Source organism: Henckelia pumila, chromosome 3 (assembly GCF_033568475.1).
Source record: "Henckelia pumila isolate YLH828 chromosome 3, ASM3356847v2, whole genome shotgun sequence".
NCBI classification, from domain to species: Eukaryota; Viridiplantae; Streptophyta; class Magnoliopsida; order Lamiales; family Gesneriaceae; genus Henckelia; species Henckelia pumila.
In genome coordinates, this window is record NC_133122.1 from 28,701,699 (window position 1) to 28,720,864 (window position 19,166).

General features: G+C 33.4%; 2 protein-coding genes across 5 annotated transcripts; both read right to left on the reverse strand.

Annotated features, from left to right (window-relative positions):
* Positions 1–2,246: 2,246 nt before the first annotated feature.
* LOC140888346 (mitogen-activated protein kinase kinase kinase 20-like) lies at positions 2,247–3,224 on the reverse strand. Its single transcript, XM_073296026.1, has one exon. The coding sequence runs from the start codon at positions 3,222–3,224 to the stop codon at positions 2,247–2,249; it is 978 nt and encodes a 325-aa protein (XP_073152127.1).
* A 1,384-nt stretch (positions 3,225–4,608) lies between these two features.
* Positions 4,609–15,473, reverse strand: LOC140886305 (uncharacterized). 4 transcript variants are annotated; one of them, XR_012151510.1, is made up of 17 exons: positions 15,283–15,473; positions 15,106–15,155; positions 14,116–14,176; positions 13,464–13,559; positions 13,232–13,381; positions 11,680–11,811; positions 10,861–10,988; positions 10,368–10,410; positions 9,346–9,429; positions 8,211–8,252; positions 7,644–7,714; positions 6,635–6,688; positions 6,424–6,529; positions 6,273–6,341; positions 5,674–5,817; positions 5,068–5,269; positions 4,612–4,920 (listed from the first exon to the last, which is right to left on the reverse strand). XR_012151510.1 is itself a non-coding variant. In XM_073292845.1 (16 exons), exons 1-16 carry the CDS (start codon positions 15,427–15,429, stop codon positions 5,138–5,140), a joined length of 1,509 nt encoding a protein of 502 aa, XP_073148946.1. In that variant the 5' UTR covers positions 15,430–15,473; the 3' UTR covers positions 4,934–5,137. The 4 variants fall into 4 exon arrangements, 2 of the variants coding, with proteins under 2 accessions (XP_073148946.1, XP_073148947.1); XM_073292845.1 differs by lacking the exon at positions 4,612–4,920 and having other exon boundaries at positions 4,934–5,269; XR_012151511.1 differs by lacking the exons at positions 10,368–10,410; positions 10,861–10,988 and having other exon boundaries at positions 4,609–4,920.
* Positions 15,474–19,166: the final 3,693 nt, after the last annotated feature.

Genomic DNA, 19,166 nt, shown 5'->3' on the forward strand with positions numbered 1-19,166 from the left:
CCAAACTATATATAGATTCTTAATCAAAAAAAATTAATTATTGTGTATAAATTCTCACAATTGATTTTTCAGGTACCAAATAACAATAATCATCCAAGATCAAAGTGAAATGTCTAAATTAAGTGACATTGTTTGAAGAAACGTTGTAGTGTCATTTATTGGTTGTTTTTATTGAGAAATACACCGACATGCACACTTGTAAATTAATTTAAAATATTTATTCCAATATTTTTATATTTATTAAACGTATTTTATATTGTAGCGACCATGTACACTTGAAAAAAAAAACATACTTTATCACCTAAGAAAATAAGATCACAAGTTTTTCTTTCAAATTAGACAATTCCATTTCATATAAAAATGTGACGCTATAAATAATTGAAGATGATTTTGAGAAACCAGAACAATGAAAGACAAATGTTGCATATAATTAGAAACAAAATACTCATAAAATGAATAAAATACAAACTGAAGATAAGAGAAGAACAAACACAAACAAAACAACAAAACCTTATAAAGAGAATCAAAGTCATTCGTCTCCAAAAAAAATTTATCGCAATGATTCAAGATGACGAGAGGATTGGTGATTTTAATAGAAGAATTAAGAAACTCAAACAAAAAAACAACGTAGTCATGATTAAAAAGTAAAAATTAAGAGGCAGAAAAAATTTATAATACATTTTAATATCGAAAATTTAGAATAAACACCATGCTTTTTATTCAAATTTCAATGGACAATGAAAATTTTGTTTTCTCAAATAAATCTACATAAATATTTAATTTCTTTAAATTCTTATAATTTCATCTTTTCAGATCGTATAACACGTGCAACGCACGTCCTACTTACTAGTTGGTTAAAAGATAAGAGTATTTGACATTATATATATTCTAAGGCATAAATTTTGTACCAAATTTCAGTACTGAATATTATTTTCCAAAAAAAAAAAAAGTAAATAAATATCAATTTTCAGGTATAACTAGTGATCAGACTGTTTTCTCTTTAAAACTGCCTTTTTTTCTCCACTTACAAACATCCTAAAAAAAAGTGTTGAGATCTAAAAATTCCAACAAGAATTTTAATACTTGAAAAGTAAAGATAGTAAATTTAAAATTCTGTAAACAAAAAATCAACTATATATGACATGTACTATAAAGAAAGTTTCTTAGTTTATTATTTATTTGGGTTATATATCAAGAAATCCAAAATGTTAAAATATAGCTTCTATTTCATCTATGCAATGCATCCGGCATCCCTTGATCACCTTAACAATGACGGAATAAAAAAATTATCAATCTACCCGAGCTAGAATTTTAAGTCATCCAATGCTTTAATTTTTTGAATTGAGCTACTCGGATTAATATCAAATTAATCCAAAATTATTCAAAACTAATACATAAAAAATTTCAAAAAAACTTTGTGGGTGGCACAATATTATTTAGTTCCGCCCTTGCAACATAATTAATACTAGCATAATCGCACACGCGTTGCGTGTGTATAAAATCATGCAATATATTTAATATTGTATGTTATATATAAATATTATTTTTTAAATAATATTTAAATTTATTTTTTAACATTTATAAAATAATATAAAAATAAATTTATATTTTTTATATCAATTTATCTTATCTACAATGTTTAGTTGAGAAAAATATGAAAATTTGAAATATCAAAACAAAAGAAAATAAAAATAAAATTATAATATTTATATTACATAAGGGCAATTTCGGCAATTTAAATGATGATGTCTAAGAGGGAGATTCTTTATATATAGGGAGACATATTTAAAAAGAAGAAAGGAACTTTGCCAAAAATATTGATCAACAGTATATTGTTTTAACACAAATATAATTCTAATCATAATTATATATAATTGTAGCTTATATAAATATTGCAAAAGTATTGCGATCAGTGCAAGTTCAACTAGCTAGCTAGTTTAACTTCATATTAAAAAATATTGTTGAAGTTACTCCCAAATTTACACGTCATATATGTATACATGCAGAATCGATCCCATGCTAATTAATCCACAACAACATGTTCAAATTAAATGGTGTATGTATACGGCTTGTTAGAAGATAGATATTAATGAGTCTGTTAAAAAGAAATGTATACAATTAAGTAATTCGATCGACCGATCCATTTACAACGTACTCCAATAATATTATTCAATTCCTTAATTTGAATATTATATATATATATATATATATATATATATATATATATATTAATTACACACACAGGACTAGCTAACTGCTGCCGAATGATGGAGATGAAAGCAGGTGGGGACCAACGAGCTGATGCCGTGAAACAATCTTGATGCGAGATGATGGTGGTGGTGGTGGCGGCGGCTGCTGCTGCTGCATCTTCCGGCAAGAGGGGCGGCTTTGATGAAGGGATGATCAAGAAGCACGTGGGCAGTACATCTTGATGTTGGATCCTTAACAAAACATTTTTTGAGAAAATCCATGGCCTCTTTGGAAATCAGCTTCCTCGGCATCTCCGGAATCTGATCGCTACAACCGATTTTCATCATCACATCAACGGCATTCATACATGATTTATCAAACTTCCAAGGGGAATTATTCCCTGTCAACATGGACAAAACGGTGCATCCCAAAGACCAAACATCCGATTGAGGTACGTATGTTTGATTGGATATCGACTCCGGCGCTGCATAAAGAACAGTACCCCTGAAACCCCCATCATCATCATCTTCGTCTTCGCCGCCTCGGCCACGCATGTTAAGAGCACTTCCAAGGTCTGCGAGCTTCGCAGTATCTTCAACACCAGCTTCTTTAACGATGAGGATATTGTGGGGCTTAATGTCGCAGTGCACGTACCCCATTGCGTGCATATGAGAAAGAGCCACGAGAATTGATCTCGTGTGCTTCTTCACAAGAGGCTCCGGCAAGCCTTTTCCGGCGTTAGAAGACTTGTTGATCTCGCCGGCCAAACAACCTCCGGAGGCGTACTCGAGAAAGATATTGTACAACTCCTGACCATCTTCTTGGGACGTCTCGTCCCCGAAACATCGGATGATGAACGGACAATTGTTGAAACGATCCAACAACTTCTTTTCTTTCACTAGTGATTTGCATTCCGATGATTTTGATGATTTTACAGCAACCACCAGGCAGCTGCTATCTTCTTGTTGGATTACGCCTTTGCTCACAAAAGCGAAACCACCTCTTCCCAATTCTTCTCCTCTAATCCAATGCATTTCTTCGTGTGTTTCTTGCGTACGTTCTTTTCAGAATTTGGTTTAAGATGAAAAAGCTAGAATGGATCGGAAGGTGTTTATATAGAGGGAATTCCCGAGCGCTTACAATTTGTATTCTGTGAGGAGTTTGGTTTTCTAATTAGGATGGGATTTTCATTGATTGCCTAATTAGGAGACCAATTTAAAATTTACAAGTTCAATGTAATTTGCTTTTAAAATCAAATTTACGAGTTTAAAATGTGATCACATTTGTAGCTTTTGCAAATTTATATTAAATATTTTCAAATTTACGAGTTTAAAATGTTGACAAAATTTTAATATTTGTAAAGTGGATAATATTAATATATGTCTTCATCCTTAAATTATATGCCCCCTTTTTTTTTGTCGAAGGCGTTCTTTTAGTTTTTTTTCCTTGCTCCTATTATTTTCCCAAACTTTAATTTCAAATCCAATTTTAAATTCAAATCCAATTCTAATTCCAATTTTTTAAAAGAACCGAACACACTGTTAGGAATATAGCTAACATCAATATTTTTTCACTGTATTTTGCAAATTATAGCTTCTAAACTTTTTCTAAAAATATTTTAATTTATAATATATTATCGACATAATCCTTTCTACAAGATGATAATATTTATCACTAATTCATTATTTTTAAATATTTATAACAATTACAATGAGTAAAAACAGAAAAAAAAAAAAAAACATATAAATTACAAGTCCAAAATGAAATTTATAAACCACTTAGGCCACAACCAAAACCAAATATTTTGTTTTCTTTTTCATCGAATAGCATATGCTGATAGTTGTTAGTGGTTGAGTACTTGAGTTCGTGCATATTCTTTTTTTTTTTTTTGGGCAAAAAACACTTCTTAATACTATAATCCTTCTGAAATAGTTGCTCGATCAGGTCGCTACAAAGATCAAACGTCTGTCAACCGTTTTGCACAACAAGGTTAGTTTCTCGGACAAGATTATCTTCTCTTCTCTAGTGAAGCCGAAGATCCAATTCTTTAGTTAATTACATGGTTGTCATTTGGTCACGATAAGCGTTCCCGAAAAGGACTTCTAGAAATGGTTCACGAGGATGATAAGCGTTCCCGAAAAGGACTTCTAGAAATGGTTCACGAGGATGAAATAGATATCGAAGTGTCTCCGAAAAAACGACTGGGATTCTTACACTCTCGTGCTTTCTAAGCTTGGCTTCCGCCAAAATCCAGATCAAAGGCTTCAAAAAATTCTTGTTTTATAATTTAATTACAAAATTTTTGAAACAAAAATAAATTAAAAACAAAATCACGATTAAACGCTAGTTATGATAATATATGTTATACTTTAAACTATTAACTATCGATCACTAATAAATGTCCAATAAATACAGCTTAAAACCCCGTATATAATTTCTGCTACATGTCAGAATGAAAATATTGTTGCTATGAGTAGGGCAAAAACCTACCATACTATTGGGTGAGTATGCTACACCAAATAAGTACTTCTCCGTTTTGTTTTTTATAAGATGTTCGCACGAATATCTAACTGCAAAACAAAAAAACAAGAGTACTTCTCCCGATGTAGCATAGACTTACCCCATACTTTAATGTTCACGTTTCGAATCCACAAATTATTCAGCGAGTATGAATTTTCGTGTCTTCTCATTCGGAAAGGATTGTGACACAATCTTAATATCTTCCAGATCCTGGAATCAAGAAGAGCCAACATTTATCACCTCAATTTTGAAAACTAATGATCTTGCTACATAGCCAATATTAGGCATTAATGGAGTTTTCGTTCGAATCTAGGGGAGAAAAAGATCATGAATAATTTTCTAAACGAATAATGTTACCTATCAGAATATAGGGGCACTGCTTGGCTATTAAAAAGTTGAATCTCGTCCTTCAGCATCTGTTTCAAGTTTAAAATTTTCCATTTGAAGAAGGAAGGCTCGTCTTCCGAATCGGCCATGGGGCACCTCCCATTACAGCTTCAATTTCTTGTATCTCTCGTGGAACTTTCGTCATGTTTACGCAACCATCTGATGTAACATACTGAAAACGTACAAAAGAGAGCACATGAGTTGCATATTTCTGATTCTGAAGTTTTGAGATTTTAAAATACGGTCGTAACTTCAAAACATTAGACAGAACCTTATATCACAAAAGGTTGGAAGAAAATTGTGATATTTTTGATGATTGAAAAGGGTAAAACCAGCTGAGCCATTCATTAATAAAGTGATTATAACTTCACTTCAAGATCAAAGATCAAGATCAAAGGACAAGTGGAAACCAAACCATGATCACCCCAAGTCAATATAACCAGTACAACTGTACAAGCTAGCAAAGGCCTCTTTATGAAATTAGTAAATTTGAGATTCACGACAGTGAGAGAATATTACATAAAAGGTTAAAAAAATATACTGATTCTGTTAAAGAAAGATGAGCCAAGGAAATACCACGTCACTTTCAATTCGAACCCCTCCAAAATCTCTAAATCTGATGATCTTTTCCTGGTTGAAATATTTTGATGTTTTGGGATTTTCCATTGCAGGAAGTAACAAGGCATTAATGAAATAACAACCGGGTTCCACAGTTATCACCTGCAGTTGAGACACTGTAAAATTCTCACGTAATAGTTAATGAAAATCAAGGATAGATAAAGATTTTACAGCATGCGTGTCTACCAAAATATGATGCAGATATCAAAGCAGCATTGGAGCGCAGTTTGCAACAATTTAACAACAAAGAGATTATGCAAATCACATCTCTTTGTAAGATAATTGAATTTTAAGGACACTGAAATTTTGTTTGAAAAAAGACGACATACAGGTTATTACAACTAATATTTACACTATGGAAACATCAAAGTTCAACACTATAACAAAAGAAACGGTAACATGGAAACAGAATAGCTAATTTTCACAGTGCAGGTTTCTAAAACAGAAAATATGGAAAAAAAAACGTAACATCAAACTGACTGGTCAATGCAGTACAATTTGAGACCCATCAAGATTTCAAAATTAAATTTAGCTTAAATACGACTTCAAATGTGTACCATTCCCTCCAATAGTTCTCTACTCGTGCGCAAGGCCTTAAGTCCAGGTTCTTTTGGTCTTTCAGCTCCCTAAAACCAGATCAGTAATATAAAAATGAATTTAACTGAAATTGAAAGAACATAAAACTTACAAGAAACTAATCACATTAACCTTTAGGTAACCCCCAGGATCGTGGGTATCAATACCCAAAAGGTGCCCTAGGCCATGAGGCATGAAAATAGCACCCAGACGCTCATGATTCATAGCGTCAATGTCCCTTCAACCATCAGATAATCATAGCATGAACAAGTGTTTAATTGGTTGTGTTTATTTCGTACATATGGCAATAAGAAGAAAGCACGCAATCAAGAAACGTATATACCCATATAGGACGTTTCCATTTTTCAATGATTCCAGGATAGTTCTTTCAGCCAATCTGCAAATGAGAGAAAATTTATTGATTTGTTACAACTACTTCCTATAGATAGTTATAATGTTATAACTATCGCTCATGAACTTTGCACGTGCCTTTATCTTGGATTGTTTCCTTATCGTCCTTTTTATAAGAAAGGCAGAAATAGGGACCCAAACTATTTTTTCTTATGCTTAATTCTCCTTGTTTTCCTCTTAAGTCTCCACCCCCAAATTCCATCAAAATGTGCTTCTAGAAAATAAGGGGTGTGAGTGTGAATTTGGAGAAGAGATATGAGGGGGTATATTAGGTAAAGCAACCTAGGAAGGAGAAAGGGAATGGTGAAAGTAGAAATTGGAAAAGGGGGAAGGTGATGATGCTGACAACTGGGTTGGAGGTTAATGGTTGCTAGGTTTCGGAACGGTTCATGATCTAGTTTGACGACTTGCAATCAATGGGTAAAGCACCAATGGTTAGATCAGCAAGACAATGCTGTTTTTTTGTGAGCAAGCACAAGTAAAGATGATGGTTTAATTTTGTGACAAATGTGACAAAAATATTTTTACAATATTATAGTCACAGATGATTGAAGAAGCAATATCGCTCAACTCATTTTCTAATCCGATATTCCTACTAAATTGATACCACAACTTGGCCGTGCAGGAGTGCAAGAAAGGTTTGGTGGTTAGAGAACCAACTTTCTAAAAAGTTACATGTCCCTTACAAAATATTAATGAATCCATACAAATATGTTATCAGTTTCATGCACAAGTTTCTGCTATATTGATGATTAGTATATAATTTCTATGAGAAAATAATGTGCTCACCAAAAGTATTATGCATCTGGTCAAGATGCTTTGAAAATACAGAAGTAATAGAATTAAGCTCTACAAAAACAGCTTATATTTGAGATAAATCAGCTGGTCACTTTGCGTCAATAGCTACTAAATATCTACAGCATTCAAATGTGAGCTCTTACTTGTGCATGTCAACCCAGTTTACTCCAGGCCGCATATTTGAGATGACAGCATCATGTGCACGAAGGACAGCCTGCAAACCAAAAAAGATACAGAAGTAATATATATTACAGGTTACAAGGCATTGGTCTTATTAACATGCTTTTTTTTTTTTGTGGAGGAATTGGATTACTATATTTTCTCCTAACTCTTGAACGTTGATGCTAATGAGCTTCTACTTTTGCAAATTGATAATCTGATTTAGTTATAAATTTTCGTGCTAGAGGGTTAGAAACCTCAAAAATTAAGTGTTCATAGAGAATATTCCTTTTTGGATTCAACAACGGCAGCTATGCTACTTCAGTGTAATATGATAGTGGATATGAATTTTGAAAGTCACTTCATATAATTAGAGCAAATGTGATGTGAACTTTCAGAATGTTGCTGGCTTCCTGCAATGATATCCAAGCGTGTGCTTACTACTCAAGAGTGGAAAGATGGAAATCCCTACATATTGCTGCGGTTGACGAGCCTCTCATGAATTAAATACAACAAGTAAGTGATTCCAACATAAATAACAAAACACTCACGTCATATACTAGAGATTGATCCTCTGTAAATTTTCCATTGACCTGCATGCACAATCACATTTCTTGTTATTACAAGACAGGACCAAACTCAAAACAATGACCTCCACAAACTAAAGACACTTTCATTCGGAACCTAACGGACAACAAGAAACTATTAATGTTTGTAAACATAACAAGTAAACAAAGAAATACAGTTATTGATATTTCAAGGTCAGAGCACAATGTAAGTAGGCAGATCAAGTCCTCTACTGATTGTTCAAAGTGTACAGACAAAGAAAAGCAGTATCTATGACCTTTTTGTGTTATTTGCAAGTCGATATAAAGGTATAGTAACATCCAATTAATATAAATGTTCACAATCTGAAATTAATCACAAAAATAAAATTATAAATAATTGACTGTACGATCAGGCAAAGATAAAGATGTATCAAATTTGTTAGGTATTGCTTGAACCAGACAGAATAAAAGAATGCCCTGGCAAATTGTTCGTGAACGGAAGATATTGTAAGCAATATACTAAATACTGACTTTTTGGACAACAGGATGGTGTTGATTAACAAAAATGAGATGAATATATTGAATGTCAAAATAAGCTTCTTGATGTCCTACATAAGCAGCTAATTAGAGTGTCTTGAGTAAAAAAAGCACAGGACAGATGATTTCTTATTAAGTTTTCCTTTTACATAGAAATTGACGTACCAACTCAGATAGTTAGTTTTCAGAAGACGCATTTAGGCAATTGTAATTTATGCTGCTCTCCAACCATAGTGGTATCATAAACAGTCCAGGAGAGGTGGTCTTAAGTTTAAGCGTCACAGCCACATAATCACGAGATGAATTTTTCACAAACGATCATAATTTTAAGCTCTTTTAAAGGAGGCAATCAATCGGTAACCTTGTTACAAAGGATGAATCAAGAGCCGTGTTTGGTCACATCAAGGAATAGCGTATCGAACTTTTTTTTTTTTTTTAAAACTATTTGGCCTATTGTCTCCATGTATAAGTCATTTAATGATTCTTTTAAATGTGAAGTCACACCACAGAAAACATGGGATAGATCTTGAACTAGAAAATAAATCGCAAGAGGATGACATTACTTGAGACATACATGCATCTATACATAAAGATTGCTCACCGGAAAGGAACAAGTAATATCAGAACCATAAAAATGATATTCAGCTCCCATGTCGAGCAGTGCCATATCACCATCTTCCAAAGTCTGCAAGAAAGTCATGGAGTTAAAATACTTCAACTTCCAAGTTAATCCAGTTTTCCTCTCCAAAGACAAGAAATCACTTCTGGGAAAACAAATGACGGTTGTATTCAAAATTAAGAGGGACAATAAGGCAACGTTTCATAAGGTTTTAAAAAATTACGTTCTCCCAAATAAAATAAAAAAAAAAAACTTACAAAATCTTCTTAATTTAAATTATTTCCACATATGAAACTAAAATCTTATTATGGTTGAACTTCGAAGTGACGAAGCATCGTAAATTCCATGATACACAATACTATACTTCTCATCGACAAAATCTCTTATTCGGGAAAATAAGGAAGACCGTGGACAGAACAACTGGGAACTATTGCCAAAAGGTTTTTATTTTTCTTTATTACTTCTCCATTATTTTCGGTCATCTGATACTGTTTTCCTTTGAATTCCCATCTTCAACTTAAATTAAATATTTTCCACATAAGTGATCTATCTCTATAAATATCTAAAATCAATGAGCAGAAACAAAACATCCGTAACACACAGAACAACATGGGTCATGATGTGAAAAAATCTTTCATTTGCCCCACCCAATTGATCAAACACGGAAAGATAGATTAAATAGCAAGTGATGTTGATTATTCTCAAAGATGCACTCACATTCTATCAGTTTGTCTATCCACCAGCCAATATCCTTTTTGGCATGGAGAGTCACAGGAGAAATGAAGTGAAACCTATGAGCACCTTACTTGCAACTGTGCCTTCTCAATGTCTTGATTTTGTATCTTTTTCTTCCTAACTACTTCAACCCCAACCAACAGTTCATGGAAAATTCAAATAACTTGAATTGAATTAGTAGTAACAAGAAGCGTCGTAGTACTGGGACACAAAAACACTGTTTGCTAAAACATAAAACTTGAACTACAAGGCAATACTATTTAGCATACCCTGTCATTTGGAGCTGCTGCATGACCATAGTGGAGAACAGCACTGTAATTCAAGCAATACAACTATCAACTTATGTCATGCACAGGAGCTCAAGTTTTTAGTCATGTAGTTAAAAAAAATATCTGAGGCTCACAACACAAAAAGAGTCATGTTAGATACTTTGCCATCTCCCCCATCATGCAAGAGTCCCCAACAAAAGTTCAATCTTTCCTTTCTGTAATAATCCTCCTCCCCCGCAAAGTCCTTTTGATTCAAAAAAGAGAACAAGAAGGAGCAAAGATTTTTTTGTTTCCTTTTTTGCCATTATTATACAAAGTTAATGCACCTTTATTAAAAAATCTTCATTTATGTTGATTTTCATCCCTTTCTAAAAATGAAGCTGATAACTTTTTAACTGCTACAAAACCCATCATTTCCTTTCTCATGTGCCAAAACTTAAGCAATAAAGAAGAAACATGATATTCATAAATATTAAAATATGATAAAACTCACCTATTGTCTCCAGTTGCACATATACATGTGTACGAACAATGTCTACAGCCACCATACATGTAAGTGTGATGAAGAAACAAGCTTTCTAGCTGATACTCTTTCATGCCCACGTTTGTTTTCCTCATAACCTACTCGAAATTTATTTTTAAATCAAGAGTAATAAAAACTTAATCTATTGCACGAGTATTTACAAGTGAAAGAAAAATAAGTACTTTTGTCAAGAAAAAATACATCCATCACAAGAAAAGAGAGAGTTATTTTTGCAAGCTCATTGAATACTGACAATCCCATTTTGCAATTGCAGTAATCCTTATTGTATATTAGGCAGTTGATTAAGGATAACTAGATAAATACCAAATAAATCATTAATACTAGGTAGTAGAGAACCTAAAATATTCTATGATAATCAAGAGTCCAAGGCTCAAGCTTTTTCTGCTTCCTACAATTGTAAAAAATGCAGCATTCTATCTCTCAAAATTTTGGTGCACCCGACAACAACTTGATGGCCAATCCTTCTTAACTGCACATCATCATTGATGCTTCCGTCATTAACTCCTAGGTAACCACATTTTGACTAACCTTTTCCTTTACCTTAGTTATAAAATCATCAATATACAAAAAGCTAGAGGACGGAAAAATTTCAACATTTCTACGAAAAGGATTATCGAGCGTGAGGTCGGACTTTAGAGAACATATGGAAATATACTCATAATATCTGCTCCACCAGAATTTTAAAAATGCACGCCTGGGACTAAAAGTGGAGAAAACAGGGGGAAAAAAAAAGTAAAAATTTACAGAAGAAAGAGAAACAATCTTAACCTCAACGTGAGCTTCGGAGCTGATATCATTGGCGAACTGGATTAGAGCAATCTCTTGCTGTGTCTTTAAGACGCGACATTCAGTCAAAATAGGATGCAAATTATTTAGATCTGTCTTAAAGTTTTCAATGCCCTGAAAATAATGAATGTTTAAAAATCAACTTCCTCAGAAAAAAATAAGTCATGCATCAAAATCAAACAAACTTAAAATTGGTCTAGAAAACCTAGGAGAATACTCATATTCTAAAAGAAAAAACGGTTTATGTTTAAGAAAAATTAGACATTAAGAATTTAAATTGGTCTAGAAAACAAACACACGACAGCCAAAATTGAATACGGTGATACCATATGTAGCATAAATAGTACAGAGGACCACATTAAAAATTCCAGCAACACAATGTATTAATTGATAGTAGCATCAGTACGCGTGTGTACCATTTGATACCAATTCGTAAATGAAAATTCAAGATAGAAAAATGAGATGCAGTAAAAATGATAACACACTCTGATTTTGGAATGGAAACTTCTAATTGTGGTTATATTGACTTAATTAATTAAAAAAGGCAGCAATCACAATTCTTTTAGCAGTTTGTCTCATCCTAAGATTATAGTCCTATTATCAGCTGCGTAAAACTAACACTTATCATGCGATTATGAACAAAATTATGTAGTCTACCAAGTATTAGCCCAGGTAGACAAGTCAAGAGTAATGTTTTGCTCATTTTATAGATTTAAGTCATTCAGCATAGGCAACATTAATACCATCATGGAAGCTAAATCGAGGAGTGCTAGCTTTTATGTCTTAAATGCTCATAATGCCTCTTAGTCTTAACTAATGATCCCACTGAAAGGTTCAGTCATCCTGTTGCTAGGAAACAGGAACATGGGAAATTAAATGCATCTCACTTGTGGCGTGCCTAAGTCTTCAGGATGAATTGAATGTTGTTCATCATTTAAGTTGATTATATTTTTACAAGCCTGTAGCTGGAGTTGTGTCGTCAATTTTAGCAGACTAGATAACATTATACATAAGCACCATCAAACATAAAAAGTTCATTCTGAGATTGCCAGCAGTTACCAATATCTGCTAAATAGCGAGTAAACATTACCCAAAATAGTAATCAGGAATAAAGAAGTTAACCATTAGTGTATCAAAACTACATGATACAAAGATGTCCATTAGTTTCAGCTCTGTAGTTAACAATAAAATGAATGGAAATCCTTAGAAGAAATATTTCACATGTTTTCAGCACACAATTTTGTGTTTTGGCATATTCTATGTCAGAACATTCTGTCTTTACCACTTATCAGCATATGCATGTATCTATTATAATTTTAGCAGGTAAGTATGAGTCTATTTACATGCATGAGAGGATACAGTGAGAGTTTGGACGTGTAAATAATTTTTTCAACAAACGATACATTGTTTAGAATGCCATCATATCTAATTTACATGGTTCATGATGAAGAATTGTTAAAGCCTTCAGAAATCAGAAGCAAAAAAATACTGTTTGGGGGTTTTGTGGGGGAAAGTGTGGGAGCGCTCGAGAAACCTCAAAGTGTGCCGGTTTCGAAAAGTTGTTACTATCAGTATTGAGTCCATGGAGGAGATACAGCAAAGGCTTTCCTGGTCCTTGATATTGTTCGTGCAAAACTTTTGTAATCTCATCAGTATAGTATACAAAGTGAACCATGTACTTATCCTGAAAAGGAAAAATTTCAAAATCAATGCACACACATTCTATTGTGAGTTACTTTACCTATTAATTTAGAAAGAAAAATCACCTTGAAGTAGGACAAAGGCTTAATTTCTCCCAACCAAACTGCATAATCAGCAGGTAATCTTGGAGCAAACAGTATTGATTCCCCACTAGACATATCCTTCAAGTAATAATAGGGCAATCAGCTGATCTCAGTAACATATCCCTTTTAGACTGTGTATTTACAATTGAAATCAAACAAAAGATAAAAATTATCCACTAAGAACATATCCCATTTCAAACTACTCCAATATTCTAAGGAGATGAAGGTGACAACTCATGAACTGATTTTGCAACGCACTTGAAAGGACGAGAGCCCAGCCAATTTCACGCTTGTACATACATAGTAATGCTTGAAGCAACTGCAAAAATGGCACCTTAATGATAATATAGTTATTTCCGACCTAAATGTAAAGCCTTAAGTTTCCATCATGCCATTAGATAAGGTACACTTATGATCTCTCAACAAGAACGACAAGATAAAATGCGTAGATGTTCAACCATATGTTATTAGAGGGAAAAGGTATTGTCTGCACATTATCAAGTTACTATATTTATTTGGCGCTTATCAAAGATTCAAAACGGTGACATTCAATTTTTTATTTCTTGTTCACAATCATGTGACAGTACTTTAAGAACCCTCATACTAAAATTTGAAATGTCTATAATAAACTTACAATAGCTCCATAGAAACCAGGCTCCACCACTCCAAATAAGTAAGCAAAATAACTTTCCTGTCTGGTGATCAATGAAACCACCAATTAGTATTTGTTAGTCACACTGACAGTAATGCCTTTGACTATAAATTCAATGATCGAACATCTCAACTCTATAAGAAAACAGATATAAGAAAACAGAGATTGTCTACTCCGCTTTGTAAGTGATCATTCAATTCAAGTAGTTAAAAAATCAATTTAAAATTTATATGTATTCCTCAAAAAATATTTTTTTGTGAATCTCTGATTATAGATGGATATAATCTTGATTGGAGTAAAACATTGACCTAGAGAATTAATTCCACATTGATTCAGCAGCAATCAGCTTTAAACTTTTATCCCTTAAGCATCAAGGATCTCATTTCATGCCTACTACTGTAGTACATTGAAAGCGCTCTGTTATTTTGTAGAATTTGCTCGCTTTCATGTCAGAGGGCCCAACAGCCTCCAACTAAGGCTGAAAAAGATCAGGTTTTAAGGGAGACACGTGCAAACAAAGGGCACATACAACTTTTTCCTGACAGTGGAACATCCCGACTTATCCATATTATTTATCATCATCAAATTATATAATCTTCTTATGGAACTTGCTGGGAACTTACACACCCAATCCTGCAACAAATCATTATAAGTTTCTTGGGTGCTAAAAAAATAATACATCAAACCACCAAAAAAATTCATGCATTGAGTTGCCACAAACTTGAACTCCAACAAAAGATTCTCCATTCAATACATCATTACATTCAAATGCACCTCAATGTGCACACACTTAGAGGAGCAGAGGGACGGTGAACGGTGAACTTGCGGGAAAAAGTTGTCCCCTTTTGTGTTACTAGACAATATATTAGTGTCACCCTTTGCTAATAATCTTGGCTTTCCACTATCATTCACTGTGAATGCAAATTATAATAAAATAGTAAATCTACTCATTAAAGATCTAAACTGACGTACCTAAACAGCTCGATATGATCGGTGCAATGTCGTGTCTGCTCTTCACCACCCTGCAGAATTTGAAAATCGCAAATTCAGACGATAAAACTTTAAAAAAATCAAAATCAAGTATCATCACGTGAATTCATGATATATGCACAGAAGAAAAATAAACAAATTGAGATAGAAAATGAATACCTGGAGACAGACAAAGCCACTTCTCGGGCGACCGAGCTGGGAGAGATGATCGCCAAATGAATGAAAGAGCTTCTCTCGGTTCTCTGAGTGTAATTCCATCGGCACAGCCGGAGGAGACAGTGTGGAAGGAGAAGTCCAAGAATCCATCGCCCGACGGAGAGTAAGGTAGAATTTTTGTTTTTTTTATTTATTTTTTAAAACATTGAGTGTTGTAGAATCAGCGGTGACCAAAATATTGGTTAAATCGAGAAAATCGAGAAAATCCAAAAAAATTCAAAATTTGGTTTCATTTATTCGATTGATCGGTTATTTTTTATAAAAAATAGAGAACTCTGAGACGACTTAATAATCTCGACATAATCTCAAATTTATTGGATTTTCTTTATCCGTTAGAGATTCTAAGACAGTCCAAATAGATTTTTCCAATACTGGCCCGAGTCGGAGTCTTTCCCTATCCAGACAGGGGTCAGGTCGAAATTCTTTCCTACCCAAACAGAGGTTAGGTCGAACTCTTGGGCTCAACCATAAACTTATTTTTTTGTGATCTACATATTATTTGGGGCTTTTAGTAAGTTTGGGTCTCAATATATTGAGATCTAATGAGTTTAGGACAACTTTTTCGGGCATGGCTAATGACTTGGATCGGACCAAATCTTTATTTTTTTAAAGGCATCAAAATATATATACAGACACTCACACAAAAATTAAAATAATGATTATCATTCATGGTCGGGTTATCAACTATTATTCATAGGCTTCCTATCATTTTTTTTATTTATGATTTTGGTGGCCAAAAATTTTTTGGACTTGAGGCACTTGCCTCATTTAATATACTATAGGTCTGTCCAAACTGCGGTGATGAAATACTTATTATATATATCAGTATTTGGGAGCATTCGTTGCGTGCTTACACAATAAGTTTTTTTAAAAAAACAAAAACCCAAAAAAAATAGAGGACAATTTTGAAAAGTGTTTTTTATAAATAAATAAATTAATTTTATAAACGTGATATTTATATAAATATCTACGTAGTTATCAATGGAAAAATAAAAAGATATTTTGATCATAAATATAAATATATATATATATATATATATATATATATATATATATGTTGAGAAATTTAGTTTTTCTATTTACAAAAGAAAGCCAAATTATTTGAGCAACCAAAAAAGAGCTAAACTGATATTCGGAAATAATGACGTCACTATCAACGACCACTTGACTAAGGACTGCAGTTTACTTTGATAAACTGAATCGATAAACCGAAAACGCATCAACGACCGCGCTCAACTGGCTAAGGGATGCAAATCAGTTTACCTCGCTAAACTGAATCCATCAGTTTACCCTTACCAAACTGATTGCTTCAGTTTGTCCACAACAGTTTACTACAGTGCTATTTCCGAATAAGATCATCTGTACTCTGACATCTCTGCAGAAGGTAGTGCCGCGATACTAAGGGAATGTCGGCTCCAGAAATCGTTGATGATAGTGACAAATCCAACGGGAATAATTCAAATATTATCTGAAGGACAATTTGAACTTATACCGTTGGCAATCCAAAGGGTATAAATAGAGATCTTGATTAACATCAGAATCAACTGACGTTCCAAAAACTCTGCCATTCTTGCAAGAATACAAAAAGCTTATTACGCTCAAGATTTGATCAAGGAACTCGAAGCACAGACGTTCAAAGCATTATACAGATCATTGATAGGTCAATTTTTGTTCTAAGGATTTCGAGTTGTATTCTTTCGATTATACTATCAGTCTAGGACTGAAACTAAAGTGTTATACTAGGAGTTCTTGTTTAGGCAGTGTCTAAGTCCTAAACTGGATTGGTTTTGTGCAAATTACTTGTATAAATCAAAGTCTTCTAGTGATATCCTTCCGAGGTGGAAGGAGGGGTGACGTATGAGTATTTGAAATCTCCGAACATCCATAAACAACTACTTGTGTCATTTTCAGTTTACTCACCATTTACCACATACCCTAAACTGATATTCACTCAGTGTTTTTAAATCTGCAGTTTGACATACTTTCGCACATATTTTGTTTGTCAAACTGCATCCGACACTAAGATAATCCTCGAACTCATTTATTAGACTTTCAACCGATCCTAACAAGTGGTATCAGAGAGGTTATTATCTTACTCTTAAAGCACTGAACCGAAATGACTTCATTCAGCAAAATTCATATGTTCTCAAAAGAAGACTTTGATGACTGGAAGATTCGTATGCAAGCACACCTATCAGCACTAGACGATGACATGTGGTTTGTCATCACTGATGGACCTCTTGCGATCACCAAGATCAATACTGCTATAGCTCTTTCTAGAGGTGGTCCACAGTACATTGAGAAACCAAGAATCGAATGGACTGCTGAAGACAAAAAGAAGGCAAATCTTGATAATGTGGCTAAAGATATCTTGTATAAAACGCTTGACAAGAACACCTTTAGCAAAATCAAGACATGCAAAACCGGGAAAGAAATTTGGGAGAAGTTGATTCAACTCTATGAAGGAAATGAACAGACGAAATAAAACAAACTGTCTATCGCCACTAAAAAATTTGACAACATCAAGATGATACCAAGTGACTCAATGTGAAACGACCCTAACTCTATAATAAATAAATATGCGGAAATTTTTTTTTTTTTTTTATACTACTAAATAAAATATGTACATATATGCCCATACATATATGCACAGGATAAAATATTTAAAATAAATACATGGCTAAATAAATAAACAATTAAATACTTAAGAAAAAAAATGCATTCTTTAAAATAATTAAACATCTGAGTCAACCCTAGAATTAAAAATATGCTGCATAAATAAAATAATTAAAATATGTGCATGCACTAAAACATTTAACAAAATATTCCCAACACCTCAACCACTAAAAATATAATAAAATGTTTCACATGACATCATGCACGGTGACTCAGAAGCTGTCACGGTCACGGGGCTACTGCAGCGCTGCTCATACGTCCTCACCACCGGTAAGAGTAACCTGCTCCTCTACGTACTCACCTGCACCATATCAGTGTAGTGAGCCTAGAGGCCCAACATGCATACTAACAAGGGTTCAAAATAATTTAAAACAATTTAATACTAATACATACATCTACATGAATGAGCATGCTTAAAAATTACATAACATAACTTACTTAAATAAACATAAATACATAATACATAACATACATACTTGAGTTGTTGAGCACTTATTTTCTTAACATCGAATGGTTCTATCCGTAAGTGTGATCCATAGTGCGACTGATCAGTCTAAGAAACCATCGTACGAGGCTGGTGGCGAACCACCCATACATAAATGGCAGAAAACTGCCCATACATAAATGGCAGAAACTGCCCATACATAAATGGCCACACTACTTCAATTTCCACCTAAAATATTTCATTTTGCTCAACCATAGAAATTAAATCATAGCATAAAAATTGATTTCATGAATGCATGTACTTAAATAAATGGTGTGTCCTTCATATATATTTAATTTAATTTTCTTGCTAACATATAAATATTAAAATAAATTAAATGCATAAAAATAATTAAATATATAATCAGGACACATGCAATTTTCTCATGGATGGTTCTGGACTGCTGGCCCTACACTCAAGCCCATTAACTTAAAACTTGGCCCATTAACACTAGCTTAGGCCCAATAACACTATCCCTGGCCCAATGGGCCCAAAAGCCCAATAACTGGCCCAATAACTTTCATGGGCTCCCAAGCCCATAAAAATTTCTGGCCAACTTAAAAATTTAAATAAAAATTATTAAAAGCCCAAAAATAGATAAAATAACCCAAAATAATTTAATGGACTCCAAATAAATTAAATGGTACTAATTAAATTTTTGGGAATT